The sequence below is a fragment of the Oryzias latipes genome, chromosome 5 (assembly GCF_053564925.1).
Source record: "Oryzias latipes strain Hd-rR chromosome 5, Olatipes_Hd-rR_3.1".
NCBI lineage: Eukaryota > Metazoa > Chordata > Actinopteri > Beloniformes > Adrianichthyidae > Oryzias > Oryzias latipes.
In genome coordinates, this window is record NC_136241.1 from 2,234,309 (window position 1) to 2,259,050 (window position 24,742).

General features: G+C 40.8%; 1 protein-coding gene across 2 annotated transcripts in view; it reads left to right on the forward strand.

The window, feature by feature from the left end:
• Positions 1–2,178: 2,178 nt before the first annotated feature.
• nisch (nischarin) overlaps positions 2,179–24,742 on the forward strand; it is a 32,909-nt gene continuing 10,345 nt past the window's right edge. Inside the window, exons 1-16 of one of the 2 annotated variants that reach the window (XM_020701466.3) lie at positions 2,183–2,383; positions 2,882–2,965; positions 7,848–8,030; positions 11,132–11,180; positions 11,611–11,774; positions 11,960–12,055; positions 12,326–12,421; positions 12,508–12,660; positions 16,562–16,630; positions 17,370–17,555; positions 17,754–17,882; positions 17,983–18,096; positions 18,180–18,317; positions 19,637–19,726; positions 20,993–21,057; positions 21,899–22,147. In XM_020701466.3, the coding sequence (XP_020557125.2) occupies positions 2,303–2,383; positions 2,882–2,965; positions 7,848–8,030; positions 11,132–11,180; positions 11,611–11,774; positions 11,960–12,055; positions 12,326–12,421; positions 12,508–12,660; positions 16,562–16,630; positions 17,370–17,555; positions 17,754–17,882; positions 17,983–18,096; positions 18,180–18,317; positions 19,637–19,726; positions 20,993–21,057; positions 21,899–22,147 (1,946 nt within the window). In that variant the 5' untranslated portion in view covers positions 2,183–2,302. Of the gene's footprint in view, positions 2,384–2,881; positions 2,966–7,847; positions 8,031–11,131; positions 11,181–11,610; positions 11,775–11,959; positions 12,056–12,325; positions 12,422–12,507; positions 12,661–16,561; positions 16,631–17,369; positions 17,556–17,753; positions 17,883–17,982; positions 18,097–18,179; positions 18,318–19,636; positions 19,727–20,992; positions 21,058–21,898; positions 22,148–24,742 lie in introns of both variants that reach the window. The other variant, XM_023954692.2, reaches the window with a different exon arrangement.

Sequence of the window (24,742 nt, forward strand, 5' to 3'; positions counted from 1 at the left end):
TAAGGCAAGTCCTGAGAAGCCAGCTCAATGGAAAAAATAAGACCCGAGCAATAAACAGCTACGCACTGACAGTTATCAGATACCCTGCAGGTATAATAAGATGGCGAAAAGGAAGAGATACAGACCACGGATGTTAAAACACGAAAGCTCCTCACCATGCATGGAGGGTTCCACCCCAAATCCAGCACCCTGAGACTGTATGCTAGCCGCAAGGAAGGAGGCCGAGGACTAGTGAGTGTGGAAGCCACTATCCAGGATGAAACATCCAAGATGCATGAATACATCAAGCTCAAGGCCCCAACTGACAGTGTGCTCAGTGAATGTCTCAGGCAATGGAGAGCAGAGGATACAGTGCTGGAGGACAGATCCTCATGGGAGGACAAACCCCTGCATGGGATGTACCACCGGACCATAACTGAAGTGGCTGATATCAAGAAGTCCTACCAATGGCTAGAAAGGGCTGGCCTACAGGACAGCACTGAAGCACTCATCCTGGCAGCTCAGGAACAAGCCCTGAGCACCAGAGCAATAGAGGCTCAGATCTACCACACCAGACAAGACAAGACCCAAGGTGTAGATCTACCTGGGCGACAGTGGCTCAGGCGGTTGAGCGGGTCGTCCAATGATCGAAGGGTCGGCGGTTCGATCCCCGCTCCCACCAGCCAAATGTCATTGTGTCCTTGGGCAAGACACTTCACCCTCCTTGCCTCCAGTGTGGCCTCCACTGGTGTGTGAATGTGCATGAATGATCCCGGTGATGGTCAGAGGGGCCGTAGGCGCGAACTGGCAGCCACGCCTCTGTCAGTCTGCCCCAGGGCAGCTTTGGCTACAACAGTAGCTTACCATCACCAAGTATGAATGAGGAGTGAATGAATAATGGACACAATGTAAGCGCTTTGAGCGTCTGGAAAAGCGCAGAAAAATCCAATCCATTATTATTATTACCACACCAGACAAGACCCAAGGTGTAGATCTACCACACCAGACAAGACCCAAGGTGTAGCTCTACCACACCAGACAAGACCCAAGGTGTAGGCTGTGCAAAGAGGCGCCTGAAACAATCCAGCACATAACTGCAGGGTGTAAGATGCTGGCAGGTAAAGCATACATGGAGCGCCACAATCAAGTGACTGGAACAATATACAGGAACATGTGTGCAGAATATGAACTGGAAACCCCAAGGTCAAAATGGGAAACACCTCCAAAGGTGGTAGAGAATGAGAGGGCAAAGATCCTGTGGGACTTCCAGATTCAGACTGACAGGATGGTAATGGAGAACCAACCAGACATTGTAGTGGTGGATAAAGAACAGAGAAAAGCCGTTGTGGTGGATGTCGCAGTACCAAGCGATGGGAACATCAGGAAGAAGGAACATGAGAAACTGGAGAAATACCAGGGACTCAGAGAAGAACTGGAGAAAGCCTGGAAAGTGAGGGTGACAGTGGTGCCTGTGGTAATTGGAGCACTCGGGGCAGTAACCCCCAAGCTGGAGGAGTGGCTACAACAGATACCTGGAAAGACCTCAGACCTCTCAGTCCAGAAAAGCACAGTGCTAGGAACAGCTAAGATACTGCAGGACCCTCAAGCTCCCAGGCCTCTGGTAGAGGACCCGAGCTTGGAGGAGAAACCACCCGCGGAGGGTGAGAGGGGCGTTTATATATATACATATAAATATATATATATATATATATAGAGAGAGAGAGAGGATGTAAATAAAGAAAAGTAGGAAAAGATTCTACTAAAATTTCAAATGAAACCATGCTTCAACTGTTATTGCTTTTTTATTAGTGCAGGATAGTTTTTACAAACATAGACAAGAAATGATTTACAAACAAATCATTTCTTTAAGTTTTTTGTTAGCACATTTTAGTTTGTGTGTAAAATAAAAACCCAAAACTATAAGTACACTAACCATAAATATTTTCTCTGTGTTTAATCTCCCATGACTAAAATAATCATAATCAATATGTTCATAGAAATACATAGTCTTTGTATAGATGGTTTGTTATAAAAGTCTTTAGGTCAAGTCTTTCCAAACTGTTTGAGTGAATATGCAATACCAAAAAAGATGAGGCACTGGAGTGGTGAGGAGTGACACAATGAACGATTTATGTCCAGATCTTCATTCATTCATTGGATTCAAGTCTGTACCTCAGCTTGTTTGAATAAAGTTTTTTTGAATCGGGCAGCTACTTGGTTGGGATTCAAAACAAATATGGCGGTCGGAGTTGGGTGACCGGAGTCGTTTGTGGAACGCAAATCGAACTCGGTCACTGGCGGTACTTGCTCATCTGGTCTGGAAATGGATCCTCCGGTCTTTTCAGATGTGGTTCCAGAGAGGACAGTGAGGGTTGTGGGTTCGGAGCTGGTGGAAAACTACACTGTAAGTGTTCTCCGGCGTGTTAGCATTCTGGCACTTAGCCGAGCCGTAGCACCGTCACAACAACATTGATTCAGAGCAAACTTGTCAATGGAACAAAACACTTTAAAGTTTTTGCTTTAGCTGCTAAGAACGACAGTTTCCGCCCTGTTGAGACCGAAAACTTCAAAGGCTTTAAAGGACGAGCACGGAACCTGAGAAGCGAACGGCTAACCGGAGTTAGCATTTGAGCTTCCTAGCAGTGTCACGCAAATTCGGAGAGTAAAGAGATGAAGCTCGCTGTCAAACACACGACCCCCAGTCTCCTTAGGGTCCAATGGATTCTTAGGGCGACTCGAAATACATTTTCATGTGTTTATTATTATTATTATTATTATTTTAAAAAGATATGCAGTTGAAATAAACGCGGCGGCACAGACAGTGCAGCTGCATCCCACAGCAGACCTTTGTTGTTGTTGATGTTCACTTCCAAAGTTGACAGCGCTGAACCTGTCTGTCCAGGTGTACATCATCGAAATGATGGTTGGCCAGTATAGGTGGACTGTTAAGCACCGTTACAGCGACTTCCACGAGCTTCACGAGAAGGTAAGAGGCTGACACGACCACAGACTTTACTGCTGCCAAGTTTTCTGGTGGTTTAACCTCAAAGCCTGTTTTGTCATATAAGGTCACGGTTTTCCACTCCAGAAGTCATCTAAAAACCGCTCAAGATTTGAATTGGTCATTAATTAGCCGTAATAAACTGCAAATAATCATCCGTTATTTTTTACTTCCCCTTTTGATCAGAAGTCTAACTTTGTTTTAATGATATTGCATTTGTCATTTTTGCCTTCAGAGCAAATCATAAGACAGGCTTTGAACTTTAATGGCAACCACTGAAGAACAAACATGAGTTCAGTAACACCAACTGTCTTTGTTCAGTAAAGTTAGAAAGATATTCACAGATTCTGACTTTCGGACTTCCGACCTCAATAACTTATCTGATAAACGTTCAAACTGGACAGCAAGTATCTCAATCCTGTTGTATTAACAGAGAGTAAAATACAAATGCATTTTAAAAGAAAAAATGTGTTTATACAGACAGACTGACAGTACAAAAGTTTGGACACACCTTCTCATTCAAAGAGTTTTCTTTATTTTCACGACTATGAAATTGTAGATTCACACTGAAGCCATCAAAACACGTGGAATTATATACATAACGAAGTGTGAAACAACTGAAAATGTGTCACATTGTAGGTTCTGATTACCGCTTTGCACACTCTTGGCATTCTCTTATGAACTTCTAGAGGAAGTCACCTGAAATGGTCTTCCAACAGTCTTGAAGGAGTTCCCAGAGATGCTTAGCACTTGTTGGTCCTTTTGCCTTCACCCTGCGGTCCAGCTCACCCCAAACCATCTTGATTGGGTTCTGGTCTGGTGACTGTGGAGGCCAGGTCATCTGGTGCAGCCCCCCATCACTCTCCTTCTTGGTCAAATAGTCCTTACACAGTCTGGATGTGTGTTTGGGGTCATTGTCCTGTTGAAAAGCATCCCCACACCATTACACCTCCTCCTCCATGCTTCACGGTGGGAACCAGGCATGTAGAGTCCATCCGTTCACCTTTTCTGTGTCGCACAAAGACACAGTGGTTGGAACCAAAAATCTCCAATTTGGACTCAGACCAAAGCCCAGATTTCTGATGTCCATTCCTTGTGTTCTTTAGCCCAAACAAGTCTCTTCTGCTTGTTGCCTTTCTTTAGCAGTGGTTTCCTAGCAGATATTCTACCATGAAGGCCTGATTCACACAGTCTCCTTTGAACAGTTGTTGTAGAGATGTGTCTGCTGCTAGAACTCTGTGTGCCATTGACCTGCTCTCTAATCTGAGCTGCTGTTAACCTGCCATTTCTGAGGCTGCTGACTCGGATGAACTTATCCTCCCCAGCAGAGGTGACTCTTGGTCTTCCTTTCCTGGGGTGGTCCACATGTGAGCCAGTTTCTTTGTAGCGCTTGATGGTTTTTGAGACTGCATTTGGGGACACTTTCAAAGTTTTCCCAATTTTTGGGACTGACTGACCTTCATTTCTTAAAGTAATGATGGCCACTTTTCTGAACTTAGCTGCTTTTTTCTTGCCATAATCCAAATTCTAGGGATGGCCCGTTTGACATGACGCTTCGGCGAGCGTTTCACCTTCATGAAAGAGTTTTTCGGCACAATGTTTCGGGGCGTGTGTCAACTAGCGTAGATCACGTGGTTGATGATGCATGACGTGCCAAATGCATCGTTTGGTCGAACCACGGTTAGCATGCCACTTGTGTTTTGAACAGTTGGGCGCGCTATTCTCTAGAAATGCGAAATGAATCCTGAACGTTTACCGACCAGTTTTATTGTTTCCCCAAGATTGGAAATCAGCGTCAGTTTATTGCACTTTACCATGGCTCCTTGTAAAAAAACGTACTGTGGCTCAGGATCGTTTCAACTTGATTTCTCAGAAAAAAACAATACACTTTGAACGTTGTGTTTAAAAATAATACTTCAATGAATCTACAATGGCAAGATAAATTAGTATCAATAGAGATGGCTCAGTGGAATGGTCAATGGTGTTTGAATCAAGAGGTTTTTCATCATCATTTCCACAATGAAGTGTTACAAGGAGATTAGTTGAAACATGTCGATCTACATCCAGTCCGCATCCAGATGCTGCTGTTCTGTGTGGTTTCAAAGTCCTGAATGGGTGGTTCATTTTTCCGGCACAATTACATGAACCCCAAGGGAAGCTTCATGAGGCTTCTATTCCCATCCCTACCAAATTCTAATAGTCTATTCAGTAGGACTATCAGCTGTGTATTCACCTGACTTCTGCACAACACAACTGATGGTCCCAACCCCATTTATAAGGCCAGAAATTACACTTCATCAAGAGAATGCCAAGAGTGAGCAAACCAGTAATCAAAGGAAAAGGTGGCTAATATGAAGAACCTACAATATGACATATTTTCAGTTGTTTCACACTTTTTTGTTATGTATATAATTCCACGTGTTAATTCATAGTTTAGATGCCTTCAGTGCGAATCTACAATTTTCATAGTCATGAAAATAAAGAAAACTCTTTGAATGAGAAGGTGTGTCCAAACTTTTGGTCTGTACTGTACATACAGTACAGATTAAATTCTTGATATTCATTCTATGTTGCATTACAAGTAAGGAGGTTAGTAGAAAAGTCATTATTAGTCCGTCCAGAAAGTTTGGTGACAGTTGCTTCAGCTTCTTCAGAGCTATTGAGCATTTTTGAACTAATAAGATCCATATTTCAATATGAAAAACTCCTCATCATAGACAGTGAATTTCTGAAATAATCTTTAAGGTAGTATGACAATGTCATTAGTCCATACAGAAAGTTTGGTGATAGTAGCTTTAGTATCAAAGCTATTGATCACTTTTATGAATCATATCTATTAAAATTTGAAAAAATATATGCAATAAAATAAGATAAAGATGGACTCTCACAAAATATTGTACCATGAATATGCTGAGTCTTCATTACCATCTTATATAAATGTAAAAATGTATTCTTTTTTGAGTCGCACGAGCAGCAAAAACATGCCTGTGATCTAAACCTGTTGTGCAGGTTAGGAATGGTGCGGCGGCAAACGAGGAGAACAGACATCCAACCTACCTATGGTTAGGGCCAAAACACAGCCAAACAGCTTTTGACGCTGCACCTTCCAACCTGGAAGCAGCAGGTCTCAAGCTTATTCTGAACTGACAGTGAAGGAAGGGCTTTTATCAGCCCTCTGCTGATGAAGCAGCTGGTGTGCACAGGTGATCTTAATTAAGTGGCCCCCTGCCTGCCTCACAAGCATTGTAGTCAAAGCAATAAAGAATGTACCCAGGTTTATCAAACTCATTACAGAAATGATGAAATGCATAGATTAAAAAAACAGAAAATAAAACAAAAAAGAAACTTAAATCACATTTTCTTAATTAAATATAGCGATCATTAACTAAAGCCCAGTAGAGCTAGATTTTTTAGCTTGAAAATAAGCCAAGAAGCAATCTTACACTGACCAAAAATATAAACGCAACCCTTTTGTTATTGCTCCCATTTTTATGGTATGAACTCAAAGATGTGAAACATTTTCCACATACACAAAATAACCAGTTCTCTGAAATATTGTTCACAAATCTGTCTAAATCTGTGATAGTGAGCACTTCTCCTTTGCCAAGACAATCCATCCCACCTCACAGGTGTGCCATATCAAGATGCTGATTAGACAGCACGGTTATTGCACAGGTGTGCCTTAGACTGGCCACAAGAAAAGGCCACTCTTTTTTCCACTCGCTTTTGACCCAAGTTAGCGCTAGTCCTCTTATCCCATACACTTCCAGTTTGTCTAGTAGGATTTCATTATTGAGAGTCAAATGCTTTTTTTAAGTCAATGTAAATTCCAGCTGCATATTTCTTTTTGTCCAGAACATTTGTGATTTCCTCCACAGCATCAATGATAGCCAAAGAGGTTGATCTGTTTTCTCTGAAACCATATTGGTTTCATTTTTAATGTTATATTTATCAATAAATGTAACTAAATTATCATTTGATATTTTTTCTACAATTTTTGTGAATTGTGGAAGAGGAACAGGTCTATAGTTTGTAAATTGGTGTTTGTCTCCGCTCTTATAGATAGGAATCACTTTGGCTATTTTCATTTAGTTTGGTTATTATATTAAAAAATAGCACAGCTGTTTTCCTGCCTGCCTCACATTGAGTCTTTGTGCGGCTTTGCAAACACAAAATAAACAATAGATATATATGACATACATTGTATGTTAGAGAGTAAGGAGATGTTAAAAAATGTCAAGAATATATTGAAAAATAATAAAGCAATACATTGTTAGCCCTTACTGAGTAAATGAAAGGGTTGCATTGAACTCAGTTTGCATGGTATTACACAGTCTACCATGAGGCAGAGGTCTGTGCTGCATCACCCCACAGCCTGTACTGTAATTAAGCAGGGGATAAGCAAAATAAAGCAGTTTTGAGAGTAAAAATGATTAAAATAATTAGTATCATATACATAAATTACACTTATTGAACAGGTTAGTGGACACATTTATTTTATGATTAATATACATCTCATTATTGCAGGTGAAGATGAGGTGAGGGTTCAAATCTATTTCAATAAACCCCCAAATGACCCCAAATTGTGTTCAAAGCTATTATTGCCAGCCAAGTCAGAATGAAAACCACCTAATCTGGCAATGCTGTTAAAAGCCCTGAAGCTGCCAAGCACCAACAAGTTCTAATCTGTTTAACGTTGCTGCACTTTAAATATTTGACTGTTGTGACGACTCTCATTATTTTCATTATATAAAATGTGATAAAAACAATAAAGTTACACTCATGGCTTTGAATGGGGTCATGGTCTAGGCACAGATTTCTTTCATCAACAGAATATGTTTTTATTCCAACGTGTGCCTCTGTTTAGCTGACAGCAGAGAAGAAGGTTGACCGGGGACTGCTTCCTCCAAAGAAGATTTTGGGGAAAAACTCAAAGAGCCTGGTGGAGCGTCGGCAGAAGGAGCTGGAGCTCTACCTGCAAGCTCTGCTGCAACAGTTTCCTGAGGCCACGCCCACCCCGCTGGCCTCCTTTCTGCTCTTTCACCTCTATGTGGGTATAACCTGTGCAACACACAAATTAGGTTTTTTGTCTGAAGCAGTTCACATTCAGTTTGATTTTATTTAATAAGAAATCATTCTATGGAACCGTCAAAAATGTAGAGTTCCTTCATTTTTCTGTTCCAGAACCGCTAAAGTATGGGTTTAAATTTGACCCCTGCCACATGTTGAAAAACTCAACAAAATTTGCACACACATAGTATCTGTGTAAATCAAAACATACATGTTGGAGATGTCCAAAAGAGGTCTTAGAATTATTATGGGATGGCCACAGGACCCAGGACGACTTGGCAGCCATTATGTGGCAAAGTGTGAAATTTGGCAGCTTAAACGTTTTCCCCAAGATTTTGGAAAAGGAAGCTTTTGTTCAAGCGATTTTCATAAAATTTCACACACATGCTGCAAGGTTAAGTGTACAACGTATTACGAAAGTCTTTGGAAAGTCTGTGGAATTAGAAATGTAGATTTTGATTGGTGTGCGCGTGGCCAGCTTGCAAAAGTGGCGTTCTCCTGTTTCTCGCACATTTTTACGGGACTGTTGTGAAAATAAAATGCATGCAGGCTTGTATTACCTGATGGAGTAATCATTACTCTGGAGGTTCACTTACTTTCTCCCCCCTGCACTGTGAATTTGGGTAAATGTGTTCAATAGACAACTGATAACACCTAATTGTGTATGTCACACAAAGGATTTACAGGGTTTTATTGTCATATGCACAGTAAGGAAATGGTTTTCCTTTTGCAATGAGATGCTTACTTTGCTGTTCACTCTGAATGCCTAAAGGTTGAAAAAAGTAAAATAGAGAGAGGGTAAGAAATTTACAGGATATTTGAATCATTAAGGCTAAAATCTCAATTCGGTTCGGTTCACAGTTTCATAAGGCTCGGTTCGGTACATTTCGGTTCAGTACTGCTGTTTAACAAATCTATCTGATGTGAACTGCTATTTTATGAACTATTATTTTATTGTTATTTATTGTGTGTGTTTTGCTGCCAGACACCTGAATTTCTCCCTTGTTTTTATCTATTGATCGATCGGCCGTATTTTTTTGGTACAGAAAACTAAGGCAGAAAAAAATTACTTACAAAATGCATTAATTGGTTTTACATAACAATAAATAAAATTGACCAATGTCGGTGATCTGCTTAATAAAATAATAAAAATTATTAGCTGTCAGGAACCAAAAACTTTGGATACTTAACACTGGCCTGAAAAAAACATTTGAACTTGTACGTTTTTTTTCTTGTAGACCCGATTGTTCCAGTCGGTGATGCTGTTTTAAGTTGGTTAACAGATTAGATGTGTTACTGTGGCACACACTATCTTGGTGTAACAATGTCAACACACAGCATTTGACTTATCCAACTGTCTTTTTCCTTCATGAATGCTGACAACAAAGCCAAAGTGTTCCCCCCACAGGAGAGTTTAAGGAGATGGGGGGGTCCTCATCTCTGGCCTGGCGTCTACATTAGTCATATGTTGACATGCTAACTGTCCGTCACCTAATAGCGTCTCGGAGGAAACTCACAGCCAACATTACTTCCACCCCAGCTTGTGGGGAAAAAGTGTTGAACGCAGAACTGTAGTCAATGAGGAGCTTCCTGATGAAGGAGTTTTTATTCTCCAGGTGTGAGAGGGAGGTGTGCAGTGCTGTGACGATGACATCTGAGGTGGACCTGTTGGGCCGGTATGCGTACTGCAGGGGGTCTAGTGTGTCTGAAATGCTGCTCTGAATGTGGGTCAGCATCACTCTCTCTAAGAATTCATAATGGTTGGAGTGAGTGCTACTGGTCTGTAGTCATTCAGGCAGGTTGGAGGGCTCTTCTTGTGGAGGGGGGCAATGGTAGTGGTCTTGAATCAGGAGGAGACGGTTCTCTGGCTGAGGGAGAGGTTGAATATGGAGGAGAAGACGTCTGTCAGCTGGTTGGCATGTGCTCTGAGGGCTCGTCCAGGAATGTTGTCTGAATCCTGCCGTTTTGTTTCCCTGGGCTGATGAGACAACTGGTAGGGGTGAGGGAGGTGTAGTGGTCCAAGAGTGTAGAGCGGGTGTAGAATGCATTGAGGTCATTGGGCAGGGTGTCTGCAGTACTGGTGGTGCTGTAATTCTGTAATCCGTAATGTGCTGCAGGCCCCTCCACATGCGGCCAGAGTCAGCAGTGCAATAGAACCCATCCAGCTTCTCTCTGTACGGCCTCTTTGCTGCTTTGAGAGCCTTTCTTAGGCCGTACTTTGCAGTTTTGTACTCAGTCTCATTGCCAGATGTAAATGCAGTGGAGTGAGGATGCAGCATGTTATATACAAGGCTGTTTATCCAGAGCCTCTGGTTGGAAACTTCCTGACTTGGATGGTGGGCATGATGTTTTCCACACAAGTGCTGATGTACTCAGTCACATAGTCATAGTCAGCTTGATCCTGTGCACTGACAGAAGAGGCCTCCAGAGTGGCTCCAGCTTTAAACATCCCAGTCTGCAGCCATGAAACAGTCCTGTCATGCGCCCTCAGTCTCCGGTGTCCAGAGCTGAACCTGTTTAGTGACTGGATTAGATCCTTTGGGTCTTTGTCTGTAGGCCGGATGTGGTCCGAGTGTCCGAACAGACTGAAACAAACTGTTTCTGTTTTTGTGACTCAAGAGAATCATCAGAACACATTTTCTGTTCAATTCATGCAGACGTTTAAGTAATTTTAATAGTTTCCCATACTTTTATTTGCAACTATATGTCAAATGTTTGTTGCAGCATGTAAAAGCTGAAAAAGGGAAAAATAAAAACACAAGTTGTAGGTAAACAAGTGCAAAGTTAAATAATTCACAAAAATCCAAAACATTCACGTATTTAATAAATCAACAGTTTTATGTATCAATAGAACTCTTGAAAAAGCTAAATAATAGGGAAATCTTTCTCTGCATAAGTCATAGTACTTATTTTATGTAATTTATTTTTGGTGTAAAGGATTTTGCATAACATTGTGTATAAAAAAGTGCTATAAAAATAAAGATTGATTTGATTTTGAAACCTTCGTTTTGAACTAGTAGTTTATTTTTATGTTAGAAGTGAAGATCATTTTAAGGGTCGTTCTTTGTGGTTCTCTTTCAGGAGATCAATGGCATTGCCACGGCTCTGGCTGAGGAGCTGTTCCACAGAGGTTAGACCCCACCCCGACCTGAATGCAGTCTCTATATGTGGAGCAGTGGAAGCTGCTGCTTATCAGGACAGCGTGGACACAGGTCCACTGGTGAAACCTAAAGAAGCAGACAGCCTGGCTGGGCTTCATTTACACTCTGATCTCCAGCACACCTGGAGGAATAGCTGGCTTTTTTCAGCAGACAAATTTAAACAAGCAGTTTAAGGAAAACTTCCCTTACTTTTCCTTTTATGCATTGATTTTATTTTTCCTTTAAAATCCCCTCTGAATAATATCCAATATTTTGTCATTATTTTTAGTTAGTTTTTTTATCATAGCCTCCTGGATCTAGGCTGAAGCACTGGAACTGTCTCCCTGCTGAAGCGTGTGCAGAACAATAGTGTGTATCAGTTTAAAGCACCTCTGTGTTTGCTGTGTTGTTGTGCTGCAGGTGAGCAGTTGCTGCAGGCAGGCCAAGTCTTCTGCCTCCACCCTCTGCAGCTTTACTCCATCTCCCAGCAGCTTCGGCTCGCCAAACCAACCTGCTTCAACGGAGATGCCAAAAGTGACTTGGGACACATACTGGACTTCACCTGCAGGCTGCGGTATCTGAAGGTGGGACTGCAGGCTCCTTTATATTTAGGGCGTGCCATTAATGTTGATCTGAAAGTGAAGACGAATTCAGTTACAATGGATAGTGTGTTTTTTTTTTTAAAGTCATTCTTATGAGTTTAAAATTGATGAGTAGTTTACTGCATGATGCTAATGAAAGCTTTTTTTGCTTTGTTCTCTGCACTTAGATTTCTGGGAGCAGAGGTTCAATCGGAACCAGTAACATCCAGGAGACCAGTCTCCCCTTTGACCTATCTGTTTTCAAGTCACTGCTGCAGATAGAGGTGTTTTTGTGTCTCTTAAAGTTGCTTTTGTTTGGATCTCTTCCTGGGGGGGGGGGTAGTTAGTAAGAATTGCAGAGAAGAAACAGTTTTTGGGTCCTATTATGCCAGAAGATCCATTTGCCAGCTCATTCCCTAAAAGTTCCTCTTTCAGGTACTACCAAAAATGAGAGTAAAGGGAAAGAAGGTTAAATAATCTTTAATACTGCTCAAACATCCATTCATGACCGGCTACATCTCAAAGGAACTCGAGCTTTGGTTTTCTGCTTTTAGATCAGTGACTGCAGCTCCCAGCAGATTGGAGGTTTGCCAGCTCTGAGGCCTTCCTTGGTGACCATGACTGTTCGGCGGACGACTGACTTCATGACGGTGTGGTTAGAATTAAAATGAGAACACAACACCAAGGTCTGTGAATAGTGTGAGCTAACCAGTGATCCGCTGCTGGTGATCCTCAGTCTATCCTGCTCCCTGAGGCCAGTGAGTTTTCCCAGTGGGAGCCTGAGGGGTTGGAGTCTGCATGTCCCGTTACCGCTGTCATTCCAGTTTGGAGGAATCTGACCACTGTGGACATGAGCCACAACTGCATCAGCACCATCGACAGCTCTGTGGTGAGACATGACACCATTGATCAGTCTATACACACACAGTCATAAACACCCACTCATTATACATTCATGGACCCATGCCCGCACACACGGTGTCTGAAGTTTGTATACTTAAAGACCCCCTCCAATGAAAATTGTGTTTTTGATAGGGATGTCCCAGTCAGAATTGTTTGGCTTTGATCCGAATAATTTGATTTAGATTATTTGCTGATATCAAGTCCCGATCAGATACTTTTGTAAAATATAAATAAAAAAATGCTGATCCCTATTTTTATTTTATTGACCTTTTTTTTTTAAATAATGTAACACTTAAACAAAGCAATTCTATAAAGTAGCTCCAACAATCAAGTAAAAGTAGTGCAACTATTACCTAGAAAAACTGTGGTAACTATTAACTAGTAAAAATAGGTAATCATTTTTCATAAGAGAAAGTTTGGAAACTAGTGTTAGTATCTTCAGAACAAAGTTCCTTTTAATCACTTTTATCCATGTTTACACGAAACATTCTTAAAAACCAGAAGGGATTTTCTCCAGAAATACCTGTTGCAGTATGACAGTAAGGTGATAATTAGTTATGTGAGAAAGTTTGGTGACTGTAACTTTAGGATCTTCAGAGCATTTCTGATCAGATGTGATCATTTCTCCATTAAAATTCCAAAGTAGGGACCTACTTCCAAAATCATTGTTGTAGCATGAATGTTATGAGTTTTCATAACTAGTTCATAAGTATCTAATCATTTATTAACTTCAGTTGTTTTTGAGAGATGATGGATTTATTTATTTAGAGAGGACTTTTTCCCAGAGCTTGCAGTTTGTAGCCGTCTCTGTTGGCCGCAGGAGAGTGTTGTTCACATTATACAGAAAGAGAAACCCAATCTTTTTTTTAAATGTTCAATGTTGTTTATTTAAAACATTACAGTACATTACAGTTATTTATCCCAGGAGTCAGGATCTGTAAATATCTCGCTTACTATACTGAACTTTTTTTGTGCTTCTGTTCAAACTAGTGCCGTACTCCGCTGGGCTTTACAGCAGTAAGCCGCAGTATTAACTGGTTTGAGATGAACTGGGATGTTATGTTGTCTGAAAATCCTTTTAAGTTTTTCAAACAGGCCTGAGATATAAGGAATTGAAATACTGTTCCCTTTAGGCTCTTGTTCCTTCTTGTCTTGTTTTCTTGAGTGTTGGGATCTGGTGAATGTCCACTTGGGATATCCACAGGTTTGGAGGGCTTGGCGGATATGTTGCTCTTCTTTCTTCTTTCCGTCAGAGCTTGTGGGCACCTCCTGGGCTCTGTGTTGTAATGTCCTGATGACGCCTAGTTTGTGCTGTAAAGGGTGCTTTGAGTCAAATAACAGGTACTGATCTGTGTGAGTAGGCTTCCTGTACACTTCAGCCTGGAGCTGTCTGTCATCTCCAATGATCACTTCACAGTCTAGAAAGGCTAGGCTGTTCCCTTTGACTGTGTTGCTATGATTTGTGAAAGCCTCCGCTTCCTGGATTCTGATCTTGACCCAAGTGTCGTCCACGTATCTGAACCAATCATTTGGAGTAGTACCTGGGAAAGAGTCCAGGGCTCTTCTCTTGACTTCTTCCATGCACCAGTTGGCCACAATGGGTGAGATTGGAGAGCCCATAGCACAGCCGTGCCTCTGCCTGTAGAAGTTTCCCCTGAATTGGAAATATGTGGAGTTGAGGCACACTTCCAACAGTTTGCAGATGGATTTTTAGACAACATAATATCCCAGCTCATCTCAAACCTGTTAATACTCTCAGACAAAAACTGGTTCATCCAAAAGACAAAATTCCCAGCAACAAACAGAGTAATGTTGTGTACTCTATCCACTGCAAAGAGAACTGCAATGAACAGTATGTAGGAGAAACCAAACAACCTGTACATAAGCTGCTTTACCAACATTGCATAGCCAACCCAAGTGGACCTGAGTCTGCAGTGCATCTCCACCTGAAGGCCACAAACCACTCGTTTGAGGACAGTGAAGTCCGAATTCTAGCCAGAGAGAAAGGATGGTTTGAGCGAGGAGTGAAAGAAGCCATCTTTGTCAAGAAGGATAAACCTTCTCTTAATAAGAATGGTGGTCTCAGGTTTATTCTTCCATCCATCTACGGCAGTGTTCTGAAACCCAAACAAACCAAACCAGGTTTGTTTGGCTCCCCAACCCCCAGCTGAGGACAAAGGACTCTTAATGACTTTTACCAGCTAATTCAGAATTGACAAAGCCTCTTGGATAAGTATTGAAACGTCTTCTAACTTTAAAAACTAAGTCCAGATGACATCCCCTAAACCTACTACTATGATGGAATCTACCTGGATGAATGTGAGTCTTCATAGACATAGCAGGAGAGCATGTAAACAAAGGGATGGTGGACAAGCTTTCTTCTGTTCCTCTGCAGAAACTATGTCCTAGACCAGTGTTTTTCAACCAGTGTGCACAGTAGTGTGTCGTGAGAGTGTCAAGTGTACAGTGGGAAATTAAATTTCACTGATCTATAAACATTTTCCATCTCCAGGATTTCAGCTCTGTGTTCATCCAAACAGGCCCTAATAAAACACTTAGTAGTTAGGAATATGAAAGATCATAAAATACTTTTTTCTTTTTAGCTGGTCTTTGTAGTTTTCCACAGAATCCAGTGTCAGACTGTGGAAAAAGTGAACAAAACAATGAAGCTCAGAGAAGAGAGTCTGTCTGATATCACTACATCTCCCATGCAGCATTAAAATCAACCATGATGCATTGGGTTAAAGTGACAGCGTCGCTGCAATGACGCTACTCTATCATAAAGCACAATGAATCCACACATTAGTCTGTTTCAGCAGTTTTCAAATCTTGATGAAATCAGAGGTAAACAGTTTGTTTCTCCTTCATGATTTGAGTTCATCATTGACAGCCAGACATCCTTGTGTTTGGTCCAATAAACAGTTTTTTAATAATATGTGTAATCAAGTAGAAATTCAGCTTCACTTTGAAAATTTTGAAAAGTTAAGCCTAAATATGAGCAATAACAAAATAAAAGAAACAGGATTAAGGCTAAGTGGCCAACAGACATATTTAAACTAAATTTTATTCACCCAAAAAGTAATTAAACATTTTTGGTGAAGTTAATTTGTGATTAAGACAGAAGAAAAACTAATAAAACTTAATCATGTTCACTTTTTGTGTAGTTACAATTGAACCCAAACATGCATACATTTTTGGTCTTTTTTGTGTAAAATTTATCACGGATGTTGTGATCATATAACATTTAAAAAAAATAAATCACTGTTTAGAAAGAACATGTTATTGTTCTCATTTGGTTTTTGTGAGGTTATATAAAGTTGCTTGTTAATAAACTGGAAAGAAACTTAACTACCTGGACACATTTTCAACTAATTTAGTTGAAAATTATTTGAAATGTCATAATTAAAACGGTCATAACTTTTATTACAACATATAGGAAAAACAACTGCAACATCCGGCTTTTTTCTGCCTCAATTATTACAAAAATGCACGAGAGATCTTGGAGGAACTGTATATCAATACAACCTCATTTTTCGGATGCTGGTGTGCCGCAGGATTTTTGCAAAGGAAAAAGTGTACCTTGGCTCAAAAAACACTGTCCCAGACAGCGACTAAAGTTCTTGGATTTTGGCTGAAAACAACATAATCATAATTAAAAGACCTCTGGAAATGCCTTATAAAATAGATTGAAGGATGATCTGAATGGGACTTTAAAACACACATGTTTTGTTAGGTACTTGGCAATGCCAGACTTACTGTTAATGGAGGCTTCTCTTTCTGGTTTTTAGTTTTCTAGGGACCAGCCAGCAGCTATATTAGTGAATGAGGGCTGTCTTCAGAAGTTTTGGATCATATTTATCTGACACTCGTGTTGGTTTCTTCTGCAGAGAGTCATCCCCAAAGTGGAGTTTTTGGATCTGAGCTACAACAAGTTGTCCTCGGTAGAAAACCTTCAGGTATGTAACAGATTAATGGACTTTCAGACCTTTTATCACCTTTAACCCTTGTGCTATCTTAGATGACCCCCCCCTTCCATTGACGTGTTCTCCCTACCATGACAAAGGTGGATAAAGGTGGAAAGATTTCATGTAATCCATGGACACCAGTGAAGATCACAAATCATTGAAGAAAAAAGGTTCAGAGCACTGTCTAGTGGGTCTAGATGACCCAACTCCCAATGGTAAAGTGCCTAGGATAGCACAAGGGTTCCTGCAACACTTCAACCTTTCTACACAAGTCACTGAATTTCCAAAAAGATGTACAGCCCAAAACTCAAACCTATGAAGCATAAAATAAGCAACTCAGGGAAATCTGTGGAGAAAAGATTCTAAAGCCTGGCTTTTTTGTGTTTAAAGCGCATCCACAATGAGAACTGATCCACAATGGTAAATGTCATATACCCTTCATAGCACTTTACAGTCACAGTGCTGTTCACATACACATTCACACACTGATGGTGGCTCCGCCTCCGAACACCGAAGAAAATCTAAAACCACCGGGGGGGCGGGGGGGGTGTTGTATAATCAAGTAAACCTCTTCAGTTTAAACACAGATCTGTCATCTATATATTCTATATTCTCCACTCTTGTGTCAAACCGCTGAAGCTGTCTGTGAGGCTAAAACTCAGATTCTGGCCACTGTCACTATCCTTCAGTTAGTTAAAGGTGCTCTCTGTCTACCTTTCTCTGCTTGCAGCATCTGTACAACCTGGTTCATGTGGACCTGTCCTTCAACAACCTACGTGTGTTGGAAGCTGCTCACACCCGCCTGGGGAACATCAAAACTTTGAACCTGGCTGGGAACCAGCTGGAGTGTCTGAGCGGCCTTTCAAAACTCTACTCCCTGGTCAATTTAGACCTCAGCCATAACCAACTGGCCCAGGTAACCGGAACCAAAGCTCCCAGATATGAAAGGGGATTTGAAATGTTGTAACGGACACTCTCATCTTCAAATACATTTGAAAGAAATCAAGTTTTTGTCGAATAAATACCAATCTATTTTCATGTAGTGGGAATGAAGAGAATGTTGACATGAAAGCATCAGTGCTTTTTTATTGTGAGCTGTTTGTCCTATTTTCAGTTGGAGGAAATCCGGAACATCAGCCATCTGCCTTGCCTAGAGAAGCTAAACCTTTCTAGTAACCCTATTTGCATAGACCCAGACTACAGAACCAAAGTTCTGGCCCTGTTTGGAGACCGTGCAGCAGAGGTAGGATCTGAGAATGATTCCAGAGCTTACGGATGTGTCACTTCGCTGACACAATCTCCTGCACTGCTGCCATTGTTGGCTAACTTCTGTGCGCTCTCAGGTTTGTCTGGACTGTAAAGCAACAATGGAGAGGGAACTGGATACTGTGGAGGTTTTAAAAGCCATTCGGAAAGCCAAAGAGGTCAAAGATCGAATGAGCAGCACAGACAAGAAGGTAAAATCTGGTTGTATCGTTAATACCGTATCTAATGATGACTTACATTCTGAAAGCCTCTGTGACGTCTGTCTGCACATCAGGCCAGTGAGGAGACCCAGCTGTCTGCTGCTGCACCTCCTCCCTCCTCCTCTTTGTTCACCTCTGCCTCCCTCTCTCCTGATGACACCTCCTTTTCCCATCAAACCCAGACGACTGCCTTCTCCAGTCAAGGTAACCAAGTATGTATCCTGCTGCAACAGCAGACGTATGGGTTTGGAATTTTTGTGCTTTGATATGTATTTTTGTAAAAACTTGATGCTGAAGCTTAAAGACGCACTCAAATGAAAATGGTGTTTTTTACATTATCTCAGAATGGAGGACATATATAAAATAATTTAAGCTTAAAACTGCATTTCTGAGTATTTCTTTGATCAAATGGTGATGAATCAGAGGCAGATAAAAACCCTTCATTAAATAAAAGCTCAGCTGAAATGGGCAGGTCAAAGTCTCCCTGTTCCGCTCCATTCTGATGCAGACACTTGCAGACGAATGAACGTCTGAGCTGGAACCTGGATCTAAACTGTACAGCTGGATACTTTCAGTATTGCTTGAGGTTTTCGTTGCACCGCTGATGTTAGCGTGGGGTTTTGAGGGGCTGTAAGCTAGCGGCTGAGAGTGTAAACAAAGGTATGGTGGAATATCAGTGGAGGGTTATTTCTGCACCAACAGTCCTGCTCATAACTCAGAGGTGAATTTCGAATGAATTCCTGCCGCTCTGCAGAAACTATGTCCTAGAAAAGATTTAGGCTAAAAGCAGCATAATCATCATTAAAAGACCACTGGGAACACTATGAAAATATATCAAAATATAGTTAGTGGGACTTGAAGGCTTCACAATTCAGCAGGCACGGGAGGCTGAGGCGGCAGCTTGATGTTATCCCCTTATAGAAATAATCCCCTTAGTTTTAGGCCTTTTAAAACTAAGGACACTTTAAATCTGGAAAGTTTTTTACTCCCTCAGAGTGACGGGAGTCATATTTTGATTTTGTGTAAAGCAAAAGTAAGGTTAGAGGTTCGGTTGTCTCAGGTACACACCGTTTCCCCCAGCTCCACTGTAAAACTGTATCTTCGTACAGTGAGACTTGTACAGGGGTTTATTTAGGAATAGATAGTAACTGTTGTGGCATTAGAAAAAAATGCATTTAGCAGATCTTTGTCTCTATGGAAACACCCCTCTGTGTGCCTTAAGAAGGCGTGGCTCTGGTTCTCTGGGTCTGTCTGGATCTGTAGATTTTTGGGCATTGTCATTCTCCAGCAAACATGTCCACAGCAACTAACAGGCTGTAATGACTGATTTCCTGTTGAAAAAACAGAAGTGGTTTAGATCTTTGACTATGTCAAAAAGTGAAGAGCTGTACGTACTAATCATTTTCTCTAAAACGGAATGCTTTCAATACTTGCTTTATTGCTTTAAAGTTGATCAAAAGTCAACTCTGCAGCTGTTTCACCAGCTCTAGAGAGATCCGTGACCAATGCTCTGTGTCTTCTTGTTGTGGAGGTGATGAGCCCAGAAGAAGCAGCAGTGACTGCACTGCCTCCTGCAAGCCTTCAGAGCAGTGAACGGCTCCTCTCTGCAGACACAGCTCAGGTCAGACACCCTGAGACCCAGATGAGGTGGAAAAACGGTTTGATTTCAAAAGAAGAAACTTTTATTTATACCTTTGTGTAGGGACAATGCAGTTGACTACAATATGGTCTCTAGTTACTATACAATAAACTTAAAATGTTCTTGTTTTCCAAACAAACTTGTCACTTAACCACGATTGCAAACTTTAGGTTTAAAGAGGTTTTTAAAAGATCAGAACCAAATGAAAGCTCCAGGGATAAAAGGTCATCACAAATATTCTACAGGTAGAACGGGCTGATAAACATTTAGCAGGAAATTGTGTTTGGATTAAATAAACAATATCAGATTGACACAAATAACTTATTGTAATTACTACGAGCAATTGACATTAGCTAATAATCCATGGTTTGAGGTAACTAGTCCTCATGAAAATAATGTGTCCTAAGCCAAGCGTGTCCAAACTTTCTGCAAAAAAATACTATTACTGAAAACTATTTATGAAATAAATAAAAACCAAATAACCCTCTCTTGGTTCTTCACAAAAAAAAATCAGGAACTAAATCTATAGGTTTTAAATTAGGATCAGCCTAAAGTGAATTAAAAAAAAAGAAAAAAATTGAAAATTTAATCTTAACAAATTATAAACTTGATGCAATTATTGAAAATGTGAAAAATATAACCATAAATTGAAAAAAACACATTTAAACTTAAAAGAAGTATGGAAAATCCTAAAGAAAAAAAATCTTCATTTAAAGCAAAAGGCTAATCTCGTCAATCAAGCTCCTCCGTGCCGTGTTTCTTGTACAGAAATGTTACAGTTACTAGAATCTTCATCGTGATCAGATCTTTGTTTTCAATCTATAATCCTGCATGTATTTCTCTATAAATAGTTCAACTTTGAGAGATTTAACAAGATAGAAAAAGTGTGAAAATGTTTGTCTGTAAAAGTCTAAAGTGGGAGGGGCTGTTTTAGAGCCCAGTGGGCTCAAAGCCCCGCCCCCACATAGAATTAGGCTTAGCAGTAAAAACATGAAAAGTCTGAATTGAAACTGAAGTCTGAAAGCAAAGAAGAAAAGAAACGAAAAAGCAAAAGTTGAAATAAAAAAGAAACCGCTGTTTCAAATAAACATGATTTTTTTTATTAGATGACAGTTTTAGGTGTATTCTTTTTTTATTCAAGTTTCAACTTTACAATTTCTTTTCAAATTTTCAAAAGTTTTTTCAAGTTTACAATTTGTACGCATCAAATGTATTCAGCTGGTTGTAATGTTTTTGTGTTTTCCACAGGAACAGAAATCTGCAGTCATGGAGTCTAAAGCACCTTTAGCCTCTGCTTCAACGGCTGCTGACCGGTGAGTATCAGACGGCTGTGTCTGCTTCAGTGCTCTTGGTTTCTGGCTGCTTGAATGTTTACCAGTTCTGTCCTTTCCTGTTATTTCTTAGTACATAAGAAAACTTGTCTTTGATTTCTATTAAAAAGGTTGTTGTTTTGTGTGAAACTGTCGCCCTGAAGAGCTGCTATCCTGCTGCTTCTGTAATGACCCCACCCTCACAAAAGCACCTGATCCAGGTGATGGGCAGCAGGGGGAGGGGGGGAAATCTAAACGCAGATCACTGACCCTAAAGGCCTGGAGTTTGTGCTGCTGCTGGTCTGAACAACCACAGTCTCATGACTCCTCTTTTTGTTGGAGTGGATGGAAATTTTGGTATTATTTTCTCTGACAGTAGAAGGCAGAAGACAGTTGTTCATTTACCTGAACAGGTAAAGAGGTCACAAACCCTCAATGACTCATCTGTTCTGGGTCTGTCTGCCTATCTGACCTGTCAGGTCTACTCCTTAGCAGTCAGGTATTGGGGATCCTGAATGCAGAAAGGAGCCAATCAGAATCAGAAAACTCTGAACTGTGGCAATCATGTGTGGGTGTCAGCAGTAAAAACAGGTCAGGGGGAAGGAGTACCCACCTCTTGCCTTAGATCACAAAAAGCAGCTGATAAGTTCCTCCCCACTTCAAGCTAACAGTTTCTCCCTTTTCACTTTTTCCAACATACTGTCCGTTTATTAAAGTTCCTTCCTCTATGTGACGTACCAGAATAAACAGAGCACTCTTAGATTAACTATATAAAAATTACATTTACATATTTACTAAATTCAAACATGCTAAAATGTAAAATCCTTTGTTTTTTTTCTTGCAGTTGTGACACATTATCCTCCAGTCCAGTCCAAAGCCATTGTTCCCTATGCAGCTCCGCCCTTTGCCCTCTGCTGCCCCCTTATTTGTTTTCTCTGTCGTCCAACCAAGACTTCATCACCCAGCTCTCCAAGCACCTCCGCTCTGCACTCAAGGAGCAGGAGACCATGGAGGAGGGCACGGAGGTGGAGAGGAGGTCCGAATCTAGTAGTGGTCCAGTTCTTCTGGAGAAAACTGATTTTGGCACCTCCAGGTAAATCAGCTCAACTTTAGGACGTTTCCTGGAAAGTCCAAACTTCTTATTGTGATTTGAAGTATTTTTAAGAAATGAAGTGCATCAGTATCTTCAAACGTTGACTGTTCAAACTTCAAACAACTGGAGTTGACCTTTTTGTTAGTTCAAGAGGTCATGTTCATATGAGACATCTGAGTTTTTGCTCTTTAGTGTAGTTTTTTAGGAGGTCCAACGTTCGCAGTGCTGTCACATGACTTGCACCTGCCTAGTTTTATAGGATACTAAGGCAGAGACTCAGACTCATGGAACTGGACCTGAAGACAGAAACATGTCCAAAATGTCTTTGATCTGATCAAAGATCACTTTAAAGTTGAACTGTTTACATGGGCCCTAAAAAACTTTTTCTGATTATATCAAACGTTTACATCCGCCACACTTTCGTTCTGAATAAATCATTTTGGCATGTGTCTGTATGGTTAGTATCCATACCAAGGTGAAGTATTGAAACTAACGAGGTGATAGATACATTCAACATTTTTGTTGCAGTTTTTCTTTAATACTTACAGTAACGAGCTTGAATTTACTCACAGAGTTCATGGATCATCTATTTGTCTGCAGTGTTGCCAGATTGGGCAAAAAACAGCGCAATGTGAGTAAATACCTGCCCAATTTGTGCAGGAAACTGCCCAATCCGGCAACATTGTGTCTCTGTGTAAACAGAGCACCTCTTCTCTGGCCACTGCTCACACCCTGCCCCTCCCCTCTCTGCTTCATCGGAGTGGCGAGGAGCCACATATTTGCACCAGCGGCAGGATTTTTAATGTGTTGGTTATATTTTTATATTTATTTCACAGTGTTGCTTGACTTTTTTCATTAGTGACTTTAATATTTTATTTCTGCCTTTATTTTTTTTAAATATGTTTATGGTGCTGTTATACACACACTTTTGTTACGTTGTAGCAGCTTCTATTGAATTTTGCATTAGTTACTGTTCTCTTCTTCTTCTAATTTTATTATTAATTTACATGTTCTATATTTGATGCATGTTTTGTTCAGATTGTTTTAATTAGTTAACATTTTTATTTGCCAAAAGTCTCTGTCCTGTGTTTTATTATACGCTTAATTAACCAAAAATGGTGTATTTCCAGAATTGTTCTATAACAGGGGTCGGCAACCTGCGGCTCCGGAGCTGCATGCGGCTCTTTCTTCCCTGTGCTGCGACTCTTTTTTTCCTAGATTAAAACCACCCATTTCCGTGTTGAATTAATTAAATTTGCGTCAGGGCGCCCCTACTATCCTGTCACCTTGCTGCTACGGTGACCGTATGTTACAAACAGAAAGCCAAGGAGAGAATTGTCCCAGGACATTAGAAACCAAAATTATAGACAAACATGGTAAAGGTAAAGGCTATAAAACCATCTCTAAGCAGCTTGAAGTTCCTGTGAAGACAGTGGCACATACTATTCAGAAGTTTAAGACCCACGGGACAGTAGCCAACCTCCCTGGACGATGTAAGAGGAACATTGATGACAAATTGAGGAGACGGATAGTTGGAACTGTATCCAAAGAACCCAGAACAACCTCAAAGACATTAAAGGTGAACTCCTAGATCAAGGTACATCAGTGTCAGATGGCACCATTCGCGGTTGTTTGAGCCAGAGTGGACTTCATGGGAGACGACCAAGGAGGACACCACTGTTGAAAGGAAATCAGAAAAAAGCCAGACTGGAATTTGCAAAAATGCATGTTGACAAGCCACAAAGCTTCTGGGAAAATGTCCTTTGGACAGATGAGACCAAACTGGAGCTTTTTGGTAAGGCACATCAGCTCTATGTTGGTAGCCTCAAGAATGAAGCATCCAACCAAAAGAACACTGTCCCTACTGTGAAACATGGAGGAGGCTCAGTTCTGTTTTGGGGCTGCTTTGCTGCATCTGCCACAGGGTGTCTTGAAGTTGTGATGGTCAAATGAAATCTCCAGATGATCAAGGCATTCTGGGTAGAAATGTGCTGCCTAGTGTCAGAAAGCTTGGTCTCAGTCTCAGGTCATGGGTCTTCCAACAGGACAAAGATCCAAAACACACAGCCAAAAACCCCAAGAATGGCTCAGAGAAAAGCGTTGGACTATTCTGAAGGGGCCTTCTATGAGCCCAGATCTGAATCCCATTGAACATCAGTGGAAGGAGCTGAAACATGCCATTTGGAGAAGACACCCGTCAAACCTGAGACAACTGGAGCAGTTTGCTCATGAGGAGGGGGCCAGAATACCTGTGGACAGGTGCAGAAGGCTCATTGACAAATACAGAAACCGTTTCATTGCAGTGATTGTCTCAAAAGGTTGTTCAACAAAATATTAAGTTATGGGTACCATCATCTATGTCCAGCCCTATTTCATTAGTTTGTTTTTTTAAATAATTCTGTTAATCAACAATTCAAAAGTAATGGCTGATTTTGATTATTTGATTTTCAATAAATTGTAATTTATTGTTACTTTTGAACATTTCAAGTCATTTCAGTGAGCATTGTGGACTTTCTTTCTTTAACTGATGGGTACCAACTATTTTGTCCACCACTGTAAATGTGTGTAAAGAATATCAGCCATTTTTTTTCTGGA